We start from the raw sequence: 14,989 nt of genomic DNA, 5'->3' as shown, positions 1-14,989 counted from the left end.
GGTTCTTATGCTAAAATAGAAGAAATTTTGCAAAGATTAATGCAGTTGCTCTTACATGATAGCTATTTACTCGTCTGTATGATTGTATTATACACTTGCATTGTATTGTAATAATTCCCTAGGTAAGTAATAAGTTGATGTTGTAGATACAACTATGCTAAGTTGGTTAGACTAACTAACTAACTACCTAATTGTGCCTACTAATAAGGGAATGGTACTATGATTGGAATTAAGCATAAATAAGAACACTCTTAGTCTCAGTCTCTCTTCTCTCTCTTCTCTATTCTTAGGAAGACCAATTCACTTGAAGTAATTATCTTAATTCCACCATTTTCATTCTTTAGAATGGTTAAAGCCTTATATGGTTTTCCTCCTCCAAAGTTGCAAGCTTATGTTCCTGGTACTACTAGGGTGGAGGTTGTTGACACCTTGTTGCAACAAAGGCAAGATGTCCTAGCTCTTCTTAAGGGTGATTTGGTGGCTGCACATGAAAAAATGAGACTCCAGGCAAATAAGCATTATACTGCCAAATCTTTCCAAGTTAGTGACTGGATTTATCTGAGACTTTAACCATATAAGCAGCAATATTTAGCTTACAAGGGCAAGTGGAAGTTATCTCCAAGGTACTTTAGACCCTTCAACGTGTTGCAATAGGTTGGACCAGTGGCTTATAGGCTGGACTTACCTTCAGACTAAGATCCATCATGTATTTCATGTTTCTTACTTAAAGCTTAAGTTAGGACAACATATAATTCCTTTCCCTACACTACCTCCTCAAGATGATGAAGGGCATCTAGTGCCAAAACCTATTCTTGTGTTGCTGACAAAGTCAAAACTCCAAGGTCTAGAACTATTAATGAGGTTTTGGTTCAATGGCTGGGAGCATGACCTAAAGATGCTACTTGGGAATCACTTTACAAGCTACAACTCATTTTCCTCACTTTGTGGGCAAGGTGCTTTAAATTGGGAAGGAAATGTTCGGACTCATGATAGGCTATTGACTCATCTGTATGATTGTATTGTACACTTGCATTGTATTGTAATAATTCCCTAGGTAGGTAATCAATTACTATTGTAGTTACAATTGTTCTGAGTTGGTTAAACTAACTAACTACCTAATTGTGCCTATTAATAAGAGAATGATACCGGGATTTGAATTAAGCTGAAATAAGAACACTCTTAATCTCAGTCTCTCTTCTCTCTCTTCTCTATTCTTAGGAGGACCAGTTCCCTCAAAGTAACCATCTTAATTTCACGATTTTCATTCTTTAGAACTGTTAAAATCTCTTAACAGGTGTTGGGGCCAATACTGGAAAAGTTTTTTTTTTTTTTTTTTTTTTTTTCAATCACAACTTTTTGAAAATTTTTTTTTTTTTTTTTTTTTTTTTTCAATCACAACTTTTAAAACAAATTTTTTATAAATTTTTTTAAGAGTAATTTTGAAAACTTCTAACTTGTTTTTTTTTTAGGAGATAAGACATTTAATGATGTTCCCTAAAAAGTTAGGTTTTTTAAGTATGCCAAACAATTGAGGACATAAAGAGTAATTAACAATCTAATTAAATCTTAGAGTTAATATGATCACAAAATGACTCAAAATTGATAATAAACTAGTAATTATCTTATAAAGAGATCATAAAATCAAAGCAAAATTGAATAAGAAGGAAAATGGGAGCTAGAAGTCAAAGTGACAATCAACACTTGCACCAGATTGTGAAATAACAATCAACACACAGAATAGGGTATTTTAGCAATTTTAGTTTCTAGATGTTGATTTTTAGTTAATTGCTCAATTTTTCTAAAAAGTGTTACGTTCACAATATTTTCATAATACTTTCACAACAAATCATTGAGGGTAAGTTATTATTGGTTCCAATTTGAACGTATTACTAAAATTACTTTTTTACCTACTAATAGCAACCCGCAACATCCTGTTACTTATAATTTATTACGAAAATGTTATAAAAATGTTGTGAAAATGTTGTGGATATATCATTTCTTTTTTTTCTTTTTCTTTTTTTCTTTCTCTTATTTTATCACTTTAGGAGATACATATGAGCTGGATACTTTTAAGATGAAGACTGTTAATAGGTTTCTAAGTGTTAGAGACCTTTCTTCATTCAATAGAGACTTAACAAATAAAGCGGAGGAGGTGCAAAATTAGAAGAGAGTGACACTTGAGAATCATTTTTCCTCTTGAAAATATAGCCTAGAGCCACTAATTTTTTAGTGGGGGAAAAAACTCGACTCCTTTCATTTAAATGACCATTTCACATTAACAAATATGAACTGTAAATCACTCAAATTCAACACATGCTACACTTCATTCAACATAATCCACAACCACGGGATTTTGCATTCTTAAATCCTACATTGTGTGAAAACTAACAACAAGAAACTCACGGATTTCTACCAATGAACTACTCTCTTGAGTCTTCTTAAACCTTATAGTCTTCAAGCAGCTTTTGACTCGACCTTAACCCAACCAAATCATTTTATATTCAACCCACATTAACGCGTGTTTTGGTAAATGAATCTTAATTTCCAACGCAAACCTAACTCCTGAGACCTGACAGTTTAGGTGTAATTGAAGCTAATGAAAATTTCTCTCCCATCAAATATAATACTCCATTAGTAGTTTCGAATATAAAGTGGTCAAAATGTCATGGCTTATAAAATTCAAAGTTTAAAAAGGACAATTTAAAAAGTTGGAGCTTGATTTGTCACAAGAGAGAATGTTACAAACTGCTACGTGGACAGCAGTTAGATGACTTCAAGTTGATAAGTTATTTGGTAGTTTGAATTGCTTAGGAGTTATCTTTATCTTAGCTATTAGTTGTTGTCTAATATTTCAAGTAATTGTTATTTAGTAGGATAGCAATTGCCTTTATCCTTATCAGATTAGTAGGATGGCAGTTGTAGCATTGTAGGAATTGTTTCTATCGCTTAGGCGTTGGCTTGTTTTTACGTTCAGTTGTAGCAGTTGCAGGAACTGTTTCTATCATTTAGGTGTTGTTTTGTTTTTACGTTCAGTTGTAAGTCTATATAAGGCTTAAGACTAATAAAGAGGGAGAGTATCAGAATATTTTTAGTAAAAAAATCAAGCTTTGCTTGTTGAGGAGGTCTTAGTTGTCCCTCGAAGTATAACCATAAATTCCTTCTTGTCTACTGTTTTATTTTGGAAAATGCTGCTCGCGGCGGTGAAGGGGGTTGTATCAGAGTGCTAAATGGTTAAAATACAATAAATTCATGCATTAAATTAAAATTGGATTTTGAGCGTTATAAGCCTAATGCTATGGTATACGTAGAAGTGTAATCTTTGGATTGAACAAGATGGGGTTCCTATCACCTATTCCTCTTTTCATCCAAATCCTTGAACCAGTTTAATGGTTATCTAGGCCATAAGCCTGAGCGCGCGGTGACTCTTATTATTCACCATAACTTAATGGATCTTAATTTCTCATACAGATCGTGACCTTACAATATACACCCCAAGTAACACAAACAAATATAGATACCACTGAGAGTGTCTCAACAAACCTCACCTTAGCAGCTTAGGATTAAAAAGTTGCACTAGCGGGGTTGGATTTAGGAATACATGTTTCTAAAAAAATATTGTGATACATGTCCTTAATTACATGAGTATGACTAAGAGCCTTGTATCTTAACCGACAACTACGGATGTTTTCACAAAGATGTTCAAGGTTGAAATCCCCCTTAGAACAGCATAGATACCTTAATAGATTTTTTTTTTTTTTTTACATATGTAAAAAAAAAAAAAAAAAAAACCTTATGATCAGTGATGTACTTAGGGTGACGATCGATCAGAGGAGTACTAGGATGATCATGGATATCCCACTTCCATGCAAGTCTCCCAAAAGACTCTGTCCTCCATTTCATCCACATCAATTTTATCAACCTTTTTTTCCTCTTCTCCCTTTTTTTTTGACAAACATCTTGAAGTGACATCTGAAAATCTCATCTTGCAGCTACTTGTACTGAGTTCCTGAGGATCATCCCCATCAATACCAATAGAATCACCAGAATCTTGATCATCACAATCTACAGCCTTAGTAAAACCAAGTGTATTGTCCCTTGTGTCATAGCTACACGACTCAGCATCCTGGTCATCATAAGCTGCACCAACATCTGCATGTATTTTATCAGGGTCAGCAGCATCGGTTTCAGAATCTGCAGTATCCTCGAAAAAAAGAGAGGAAGACACATCCACACCATTTTTAGAGTCCATTTTTCATGCCTGCCCAATATAGGGAACGAAATGTAATCAATATTATTTTAAGTTTAGGTGAACTTTGATGTTCATTTAGTATTTTATTATATAGTAGTCATTCAAAACTTGTGGCTGTTTGTTGATGTGATCATGACTACAAATTCATCTCACCTTTCTAGTCAAAAGGAGGGGGTAGGTTCTTGCTTGACATTCCAATTTGATGGTGGTTTTCACGTCATCCATCGGTCTTCTGCCTCAAAAATAGGACTAGATATAGAATCATACCACTTTTCACAACTATTTTATGTAGCAGATTATGGTTAGTTACTTGTCACTCAAAAATAGGACTAATTCTAGAATCACACCATTTTTTTACAACTATCTTATGTTCTAAATTATTTTTCATAACTATTTTATGTAGCAAATTATGGCTACTTACTTCTCACTCAAAATAGGACTAATTCTAGAATCACACCATTTTTCACAACTGTCTTATGTTCCATATTATAACTAGCTACTTGTAACTTTTATATAGAATCATTATCATACTATTTTTCACAACTATTTTATGTGGCAGATTATGGCTAGTTACTTATTGCTCAAAAATATGACTAATTCTAGAATCACACAATTTTTCACAATTATCTTATGTTCCATATTATAACTAGCTACTTGTCACTTTTATATAGACTTATTATCATACCATTTTTCACAACTATTTTATGTAGCAGATTATGGCTAGCTACTTGTTGCTCAAAAATATGACTAATTCTAGAATCACACTATTTTTCACAACTATCTTATGTTCCTTATTATAACTAGCTACATGTCACTTTTATATAGACTCATTATCATACCATTTTTCACAACTATTTTATGTGGTAGATTATGGCTAGCTACTTGTTGTTAAAAAATAGGACTAATTCTAGAATCTACACCATTTTTTTACAACTACTTATGTTCTAAATTATTTTTCATAACTATTTTATGTCGCAAATTATGGCTACTTACTTGTCATTCAAAATAGAACTAATTCTAGAATCACACCATTTTTCACAATTATCTTATGTTCCATATTATAACTAGCTACTTGTCACTTTTATATAGACTCATTACTTTTATTTTTACCATTCACAACTATCACATCAGATTTGTATAAAAAATTGTGGCACAAAAAAGTGTGGTGCTACATTTTTTCCAAAAATAGAGGAGAGGGAAATGAAAGGGATAGCAATTTTCTTTTTGAAGTATATTTAGAGGAAGAGATAGGAAAATAATTCTACCAATGTTAATTACACCAAAAAAAAAAATTTATATATATATATATATAAATATATTACAACCGGTGACATGATTTGTAAAAAAAATAAAAATAAAAATATTGCACCCTTATACTTATTGTAATATCTCTTGCATTACTAATTTTAATAAATATAATCCACATATGAGTCCCCCTCTTTCACACCCCTCTCTCTTCTCTGAAGTTGGGAATGACCAACCCGGAGGAAGAACATGAATTCCTCTCTTTTTCATTCCTCATCCGATTTCTTCCAATTAACTTCAATCAAACAATGAAATTCCTCCTCGTTTTCCTGTCATCTAGATTTCTTTCTTTCTTTTTATTTTGCTGAATACCTCTAGCTTCCTTTCATATCCTTTTTTTTTTTTTCCTGTCATCTACTTTCCTTTCATATCCCTTTTTAAAGTTGAAAATAAGTCGAATTGTTTATAAATAATTAAGATTCAACTTAAAATATATATTCTTCTATGTAAACAAATCCGATTCAAGCCAATGTTTGGTTAAATTATCCAACAAATTAAACTCAAATATAGCAATGTATTTGTGAATAAACTTATCAAGTATGTGATTTATATGTGTTTGTGAAATATATAAAATCATGATTGAATTGTCTAACTTTATGTATAAATCTTCTTCTTCTTTTTTTTCTTTTTTTCTTTTTTTGATAGGAAAATCTATTATTTTTAGTTTATTAATAACATGACTATACCGTTTTGTATCAATATATGATTTATAATAATATAAGATGGATGAATCTAATTTTCATAAGCTCATATTTGAAAATTTAATTATTAATCTTTAGTATAAAATTTTGAGAGATAAAAAATTTTTGCCATGATATTTACTTTATATGAGGAAAATAAAAAATTAATTAATTAGTTTGAACGAACTCAAACTTGACAAAAAAAAAAAAAAAATGAACCAAGTCTATATATGTAATCTAAATTAATGATGAGCTCGAGATTAAGATTAGTCATATTCAAAATATAATTAAATGAAATAATCCTAAACTTTTTAATATATGATTGATGATCCTACTCAATTCATTGGCTATATAGAGTGGGCATCTCATAGCGTTTGTCTCACGTGCATCTACATGAGACTCATATATTGTGAGTTTGTGACAGACCCACCAAGATATAACCCTTACCTACCCTTTTCCTTCGAACTAAAACGTATAACGGGATTCAAGTGATAGTCTAATGGTAACAGTATCATTTATGATATCTCATATATGTTATTCAAACTCCCCCGCTTGCTCCCACACTGTCTATCAATTAAAAAAAATTAATAACAAAGGAAATAAAATTAAAAACAAGAAAACACATGTCAACTTATTACTTAATAATCCCACTGTGAATAGTGATATTTACTCGAAAGTCTACTAAACTAGAGCATTGCATACATTAGAGTGAAAGCAATTCCGAACTTGAAAAAATGGAAACACGCTGACTGTGAGTCTGTGACTGATTGGCAAGTGAAGTCAAGAGGATGTAATTTGGTGTTCATATATTATGTCAGCTTCTCCTTTCACTAATTAAAGTCTAAAGTGGCATTTCTATCTTAATTTGGGGTTTACCGACACGTCCTACACATCGCATTCAGGCAAGAAAAAGTGACAAATCGCATTTATTAGTGTCAAAGCACTTTGTTTCGTCCTTTGCCCTTTATGCACTCTTTCATCAACCTCCAAATGCTTCTATCAAGCCTTGAGCTCAGGAGTCAAGAGTGAAATTTCTTGCATCCAATGCATTCAAAGCTATATATTTGACCCATAGCCAGTGTTCATAAATCAGTCTTAACTCTTGAGTATTATTTTTCATCTTAATGTATTGAGACATTTTTGTGTGTCTCACGCTTCAATCGGTGGACGGCCGGCCTTGTTGGACCCAAGCTCGTTTTGGGAGTCAAGGCCAAAACTCACACCGGCCCGAGGCAAGCCAATGCCTATGTTGCATTTTTTTTTCAAGTCTATAACAAAACTCTAGTTCAGGCGAGGCTCTATATATATATATATATATATCGATCAAGAAGAACAACTCTACTTCAAGCCTTTGGGGGAAGAAGATTATAGCTGTGTTTTTTTTTTTTTTTTTTTTTTTTTTTTTTCTTTCTTTCATTCTCTTTAAAAGAAGTAACAAGGATGGTTATTTGACAGGTGCTATGCATTGTTTTTAACAAGAATGGGAAGAAGATAGCAGCTAGGGCCATAAGTTATTTTGATGTTTGAACTTGTGCAGGCAAGAGTCAGTCCGTTTGAAAGCTTCAAAAGACGCCACTTCCTTTGGTTCATGCTTTTAAGTTTTAACAGGAGCATCTCAACCATAACATTAGAGGTGCTACTCCATGACAGCTTGTCTCTTGCAGTTTGCTTTCCTGACATCTATTACAGATTTTGCTATCAAGAAGCTGCTTTTGTTACGGGTGGATTGATAAATATGGTCCATCATGGCAACAAAGTCTATTATCATCTGCTTCCGTATATAGCTCCCTTCACTTTTCACACATCTACTGCATTAGATTTCTACATATCTACATCTCTAACAACCAAAAACACAGATCTACATTCATGAATCCAGATTTACATACATTTCACACAAAAACAACTCAAGTTCAACAGCCAAACCAATTCCAAAATTTTTATTGAAACTCAAATGGACTATTTCGTTCCAGTGTTGTGAGCAAATGCATTATTTTCCACAACAAAGATCCTAACATGTTGTTAAACCATCAAAGAAATAAACCTGAGAGGAAACTGCAACAGAATAAAGTTAAGAATTTTTTCTTGGTTGTGCGTCATGATTTCTCCAAGGATTGAGAGCTTCTTTAATTGCTTGAGCTTCAGGGGAATTCTCCCAAGTTCGCTTTTCTGCCTCCAGAACGGTCACTTGGTCATCTGCATAGTAACAGAACAACAGGAAAACTAATTGTTAGCGTAATAATCAATTGACTGAATGTGACAGGTGCTCTTAACATAATTATGGAAGGATTATACAAGATGACGCCAAACAACATTTGATAACAATAGCTAAATTTTCAAATAAGGAGGCAGTTGGACAGAGTGGAAAATTTTGTCAAATGGTAAAGATAAACCTTGGTTTTAAGTGTGAAACCAGCAGCCCATTATCCATACCGCAACAAAAAATATGCAAGTGTGAAAGTGTGATGCCTTATGCCATTGAGGCCATATAACTTAAGATACACACCTAGTTCTAGGTGTACCTAACTTCAAGGATCAAGGTTCGGTGAAAATGATGCTGGTTTTCGCTTTTACAATAGGAAGGCAACTGACTCTAATAATCATTTAAATTTGAAATATGCAAAAAGAAGATATTCAAAATCTGATTTTGGAAATTTTCAAATTGTAATTAGTGAAACAGGCCTTCTGCACTGATGTCAACATGGTGATGGGAAATAAGTATGATCTATCAATTTATGCACATCAATCCATCCCATACAAGTGTCACCCAAGGAGTCAAGTAACCACAAATTCTCTCATTACTTTACTTCTCTCCCCCAAAATCAGATTTCTTCAATATTGGATATAGGATATTTGGATGTGAACCAAGACAAACATAATTGGAAAGTGAAACAAATATCTTTATCAAGCAGAGTAACTTTGCTAGAGCGTATGACACTCACTGCAGCCAGTTTCACATTATCCTAAAAAAAATTTGCTTCTTAAAAAAATTATCACAGATAAAATTTCATGCATATGCACTATGCAGACACACCCATTAACAACAATAAGCTTAGGTTCTGTTTGATTAACATTCACCCAAAAAAAAAAAACTTCTTCAACAAAATTACTCTGATAAAAGTCTATGCATATACAGGGACGCCCTTTAACAACAACAAGCTTAGGCACTGTTTCCTTAGCATTCACCCCAAAACTTTGTTTAAAAAACCCATTTTGATAAACAATAATAATAAATCAATAGCCAAAGCAAACAAAAACCAAATTGAATTGCTTTTATAACATTAATAAGGTTCATTGAAGAAAAAGGAAAACAAAAGGGTAAGATTGTAAATAAGGGTCATAAACAAAAAGGAAGATTATCATACAGAAACCGGTTTTGATCATAAACAACTCCATTGAAGCTCCAATGAGAGCTGAAACTACCCCAATCTTTACGTACCAATCCACAAACTTCATTTTTTTCACTGTATATATCATAATAATTTTAGTTAAAAACAAAACAAAAAGATTCAATTTTGAAATTCAAAACTAGCTCAGACCCTCCATTGCTCTGTTGGGTAATCGAGAAAATGTAAGAAAACAAAATATAATAAAGTAAAAATTACCTGTTGGAGCGAATTGGGAGAGGAGGGGTTACAGTGCAAACTGTGGAAATGGAGGTAAGGAAGACGAGCTAACTTGGGCTTCGTAGTTTTGTACAATTTTTTTAGCAAGTGATATATGTGCTACAAGTCGTTTTGAAGGAAGGCATTTGGAGGAAAATCTCTCTTTGTGTGTTTGGTTTTGTTTATAAACGTTTAGGAGAAAATATGTGATGAGTTGTTTATGTAAATTGTATATTTAACTCACAATTTTAAATATTTGTTTCAAAAAAAATGTATATTGTTATATGATAGACAGAAAATAATGATATAGTAAACATAATTCATAAAATTGAGATAATTTTTATTAAGTATGGCAAATGGGTTGAATCAGCACCATTTGTGTTCGAGTAAAAAATGGTAAAAAATGGGTTGCAAACAGTCAGGTTGATTGGGTTACGGGTCGACTCGTTTTTCACATGCAGGAAAAATAATAACAATAAATATGATCATATCATCTTTGTCTTCCTTTCAATACAAGTAAAAGGACAAAATAATAATAATAATAAAATTTAAACAATGCACAAATTCTTATGTTTACACTGTAAGGACTCAGTTTGAAAAAGCTCTCAAAAATCAAAAGGAAAACGGTCCAATAAGCCCAAACAATACATTTTTAGAGAGTGGATTCAAGAACTAGGCCCTAACAAACGGACAACGCCTGAAACAGGACTCACACTCGTTGAAGGCCGGCGCACCGGAGTTACTCCTCAAGGTCTCTCCACGGCACCAATCCGAGGAGCTTGACAGAGGTCCTTTCCTTTTTCGCTCTTTTTTTTTTCCCTCACTATTCTGTTGGTTCCCTTTATATAGTCCTCTTCTTACCGTCTCTCTCTTCCACCTGTTGATCATCCGTGCCCTTTCCTCTTGATTGCCCGTCCCCACAGCTGCATTATCAATACTCGTGTCATTTTTAGTGGCCAGGGCTGCCCCATCATGGAGTCACATCTCCATTAATGCGGCCAGAGGGTTAGGTGAGCGCATTTAGCGTGGAGGTGACACCCTGTACTAGACTTTTCCCCCCACTTGGTGTTGGTCTCGGTCCATCGAGGACAAGGCCATCCTCGGCTGTGGTTCTTGCTGCTCTGGCCTTCATACGACGTCCTCAGACAATTCTTCATCCTCGGCATGGGCCTTGGGCTGGATGTAAAATGGGCCGAGGCTACTAAGTTCTTAGGCCCCACAATAGCCCCTTAAAATCCTGCTGCCCGCCTCCTCGGACAGGGAGGAGGGTTTTGACACCCTCAGGCCTTTGTCATGATTCGCCCAACCTCGGCCTTCGTCAGCGTTGGAATCTCTTCGCTTGTCCAGTGCGCGTTTCTGGCGCCTCGATATTTGGTGTGTGCCTACATTAAATTTTAGGGGCTCCATGTTCCCCCCGTTCAATGGTGTGATGACAATCAGTCGGTGGGGATTTCTTGCCTTTATGGGCGGGAAATTCCTCCTGGTTAATTTTAATTGAGGGTATAAATACTCGTTTGAACCGCTTGGCCTCCTTATTTGTGCATTCAAGAACTTCGGCGTACATACTCTGAATCTGGCCCAATCTCCACCCTGACCAGCGCCCCTCTTCAGCATAAAGAGTCTGTCCGAGGAGAATCTCCCCATTTTCATAAGTCTCCTTCTCTCCGTAGCACAAACTTCTCTCTGATTCCTTTTTCTCCTTTGCTCTCTCTTTCTCTCTTGGGTCTTTGAGTCGTTACTAGGGATGGGTAAATTCAAGAAGTTAGTTGAGTTTGAGGAGATGATGGAGAATTTCATTGCTGATTGCGGGATACCCCGTAATGTCGGCTTGAGGTATTGCGAGGAAGGAGAGTGGCTCATTAAAAGGAACGAGGGCGAAGTTGTGATTCCCATAGTTGCCTTCATAGAGGGAGGCATGAGAATCCCTATGGGGCCAGTGACAAGCGGTTACCTTAGGCATTTTCGGCTAGCCCCTACCCAGTGTGCTGTTAATATGTTTAGGATACTAGGCTGCGTAGATGCCCTGAATGAGAAGATGGGGCTAAGGTTAACCCACCACGATGTAAATTGGTGTTACAACCTTCAGCACCTGAAGGGTAAGTCGTACTATATGAAGACGAGGGACGATAGGGTTCGGCTTATCCAGTGTCTCCCTGATTCTAGTAAGGGGTTGACTTAAGATTTTCTCATTGTGTCAGGGAAGTGGCACGATGGTCTCCACTGCCCGACAGTAGAGGGAGAGCCAGGTAGGGTACTCGAAGTAGGGGATGGTCTAACTTCTTTTTCTTTCTTTTTCTTGGTCGTATATCTTTTTTGTTTGATTGACCATAGGAGTTTTGTTTCTATTTTTGCAGATCCGCACGCCTTCGTGCGTCATTTTCACCTGGTCAACAAGGCAAACCTGGAAGCCGTTCTAAGGGTGGAGTTCTTTTTGAATGATACCGATAACCAGGTCAGGGCCGCCCATAAGATCCTCGGACGCGACCCGACCCAGAAGTTGTTCCCGGTCCTGAAGCATGTTATTAAGGCTCGTGATCTTCGACTTAGGCAAATCACTGTGGTAGAGGACGGGTTTTCATTTTTCGAAGGAACTTCTATTCCGGAGGGCATCCCGCTAGCAGGTTCTTCCTCATCCCATTAAGTAGCAGAGGCCGAGGAAGGGAGCTCGAAAAAGGGGGTAGAAGTGGTCGGACTAAGCTCGTTTGAGGACGAATTTGGTGCATTTGACCGATCCGATCAGTCCAAGGATCCCTCTGGTGATTTGGGGGACCCCTATTTGTCTGAAGCTGATCTTCGGCTCCCAAGGGTTGGTACTTAGATGGAGATAGGTTACAAGAGGAAATCCCACACCAATCTAGTAGACCTGATCGAAGGCCAACCGGGGAAGTCCCAGCCAAAGCTTCCCCCTCCTCCTCTCAAGACTCATCCTACCCAGACTAGGTCGGCCTCTACCCAGTCTAGACTTCCTCCTCCTTCGCCTCAGACGAGTCTGTCGTCTAGACTCGAGCCCACTAATCACAAGGGCAAAAGGCCTATGGGGGCCAAGTCAGTGTCCTCGCAGGATAGGGACGACACTCGACGGTCCTCAAAGCAGATAAAGATAGGCCTTCAAGGCCAAGATAGGTAGGTCGCTGCCCAGCCCGAGGCTCAAGCCTGGCTTCCTGCCCTAATGCTCCATAGGGAGTCTTTGAGGGATGACTCCTCCCTCATGGATTTTAAGGAGGGCGAAGGTGAGCATGTGGCCGACGCTCTGGAGAGGTGCCTGTTGCTCCCTGCGGATATGGCTGAGCTGGAGACTTTGAGGAGCAAGCAGGTCTTCCTCAGCCTTAAGCGGTACCTAGAAATGGTAAGACCCCCAATACTTGTGATTTTTTCTGACTTCAATTTTTCTTCCTTTTTCTGAGTTTGGCTTATTATGCATTCGTTTTGTTTGGCAGGCCGTCCAGGCCACCTTTAGGTTGGAGGTAGCGGCCAACGACCAGGGAAGGGCCCTCGATGTGGAGCGCGAGAAGCGTTTAGAGGCCACTCGGACCCTCAAGACTTCCGAGACTGACCTCGCTACGGCCAGGGAGGAGCTAAAGGTGATGACCCAGGCTCGAGACAGTGCAGAGTCAGGCCTTGCTAGTGCCCAGAAGCAGGCCCGAGATCAGACGAGGCGTCTGGCTGATGCAAAGAAACAACTAGCAATCGCCAAGGAGGTGGTTGCAGACCTGACAAAGAAGGCAGCTGCTACTGAGGAGGCCAAAAATGCGGCTGTATGGGCCAAGGATGAAGCTGTGAGGGCTAAGGCTGAGTCAGACTTCGGTAGGGAGGAGTCTTTGGCTTCTAAAGAGGAAGCCGAGGAGGCTGCTTACATCGCGGGGGTGGCCGAGACGGAAGCTGCCTTCAAAACTCAAGTCCCTAAGGTATGTAGGCGCTACTGTTCCCAAGTTTGGGGTGAGACCCTCAAACAAGCCGGGGTCGAGGTCTCGTCTGACCTGTGGAAGGCTGAGAGTGTGTACTACCCCCCTGCTATCCGCGAGGCTGCTTCTGATACCTCCGAGGCTGAGGAGGTTGTTGAGGAAGTTGGGGTTACTCCAGGTGAAGGAGCCTCAGTTGCTGGACTTGCCGGTGAGCCTGCCAAAGGGGGTGATCCTCTTGGGGTAATTGGATCAAGGGAAGGCCCCAACGAGGAGGCGCCTCAAGAGATTGCAAATCCCTCCTCCGATACCCAGGTCCCTTCCACCGAGGAGGCAGCTATCCCTGCCGTGCCTCTGCAGGTTATCCATCTAAGTCAGAGCTCAGAGGACCTTGAGGCTGTCACGAACCAGCTACCCACTAGATGGGGAGATTAAGTGAAAGGAATAGGCTCTTTGGCGCCTCTGTCACACCATGTTTTGTGCATTGTCGGGACACGTCTGCCCTGTTTTTGCTTCTGTTTTGCTGTTCGTTTTGTCTCTTTTTTTTATTATTGTAATGTGACTCATGCCATGTAACTTCTATGGACTTAATGCAACGTGAGTTTTATTTCTCTTTTTATTTGTTCCGGCTATTTATTCATTAGCACGTTATCCACTCTTTTTTTTTTTTTTTTTTTTTTTTTGTATAATCTTAACTCCAATTGTATCTCGGCCAATCAAGGCAGTAATTGTAATAACGTGAGGGCGTTATGCTTAGGCAGACCCGTTATGCCCCAAGGACTAGGTAGGGTTCTGGTTCTTCCTAGCCCAGGTCCCCTTCGAGGCGGTTAGTTTCCCCATAGGCTTGAGTTCAAGGACCATGCAAGGCATTGGTTCTGTCTGACACTTAGAATCTTTTGAAGTAGTTAGTTTTCTCGTAGGCTTGAGTCCGAGAACCATGCAAGACCTTGGTTCTGTCTAACACTGGGAATCTTTTTAGAGTAGTTAGTTTCTCCATAGGTTTGAGTCCGAGGACCATGCAAGGCCTTGGTTCTGCCTAACACTTAGAATCTTTTTGAAGTGGTTAGTTTCCTCATAGGCTTGAGTCCGAGGACCATGCAAGGCCTTGGTTTTGTCTAACACTTGGAATCTTTTTGAAGTAGTTAGTTTCCCCATAGGCTTGAGTCTAAGGACCATACAAGGCCTTGGTTCTGTCTAACACTTGGAATCTTTTTGAAGTAGTTAGTTTCCCCATAGGCTTGAGTCCGAGAACCA

General features: G+C 37.8%; 1 protein-coding gene and 1 long non-coding RNA gene across 2 annotated transcripts; both read right to left on the bottom strand.

Moving 5' to 3' along the window:
* Positions 1-3,844: 3,844 nt before the first annotated feature.
* On the bottom strand, positions 3,845-4,249 carry LOC112012726 (uncharacterized). Its single transcript, XM_024045118.1, has one exon. The coding sequence runs from the start codon at positions 4,247-4,249 to the stop codon at positions 3,845-3,847; it is 405 nt and encodes a 134-aa protein (XP_023900886.1).
* Positions 4,250-8,143: 3,894 nt separating this feature from the next.
* On the bottom strand, positions 8,144-10,002 carry LOC112012731 (uncharacterized). Its single transcript, XR_002883018.2, has 3 exons — positions 9,837-10,002; positions 9,597-9,695; positions 8,144-8,427 (listed from the first exon to the last, which is right to left on the bottom strand). It is a non-coding gene; the product is annotated as an uncharacterized LOC112012731 (long non-coding RNA).
* Between the last annotated feature and the right edge of the window lie 4,987 nt (positions 10,003-14,989).

Source organism: Quercus suber, unplaced genomic scaffold (assembly GCF_002906115.3).
Source record: "Quercus suber isolate HL8 unplaced genomic scaffold, Cork oak 2.0 scaffold_8, whole genome shotgun sequence".
Taxonomy (NCBI): Eukaryota; Viridiplantae; Streptophyta; class Magnoliopsida; order Fagales; family Fagaceae; genus Quercus; species Quercus suber.
This window is presented reverse-complemented; position numbering and strand designations above follow the sequence as displayed.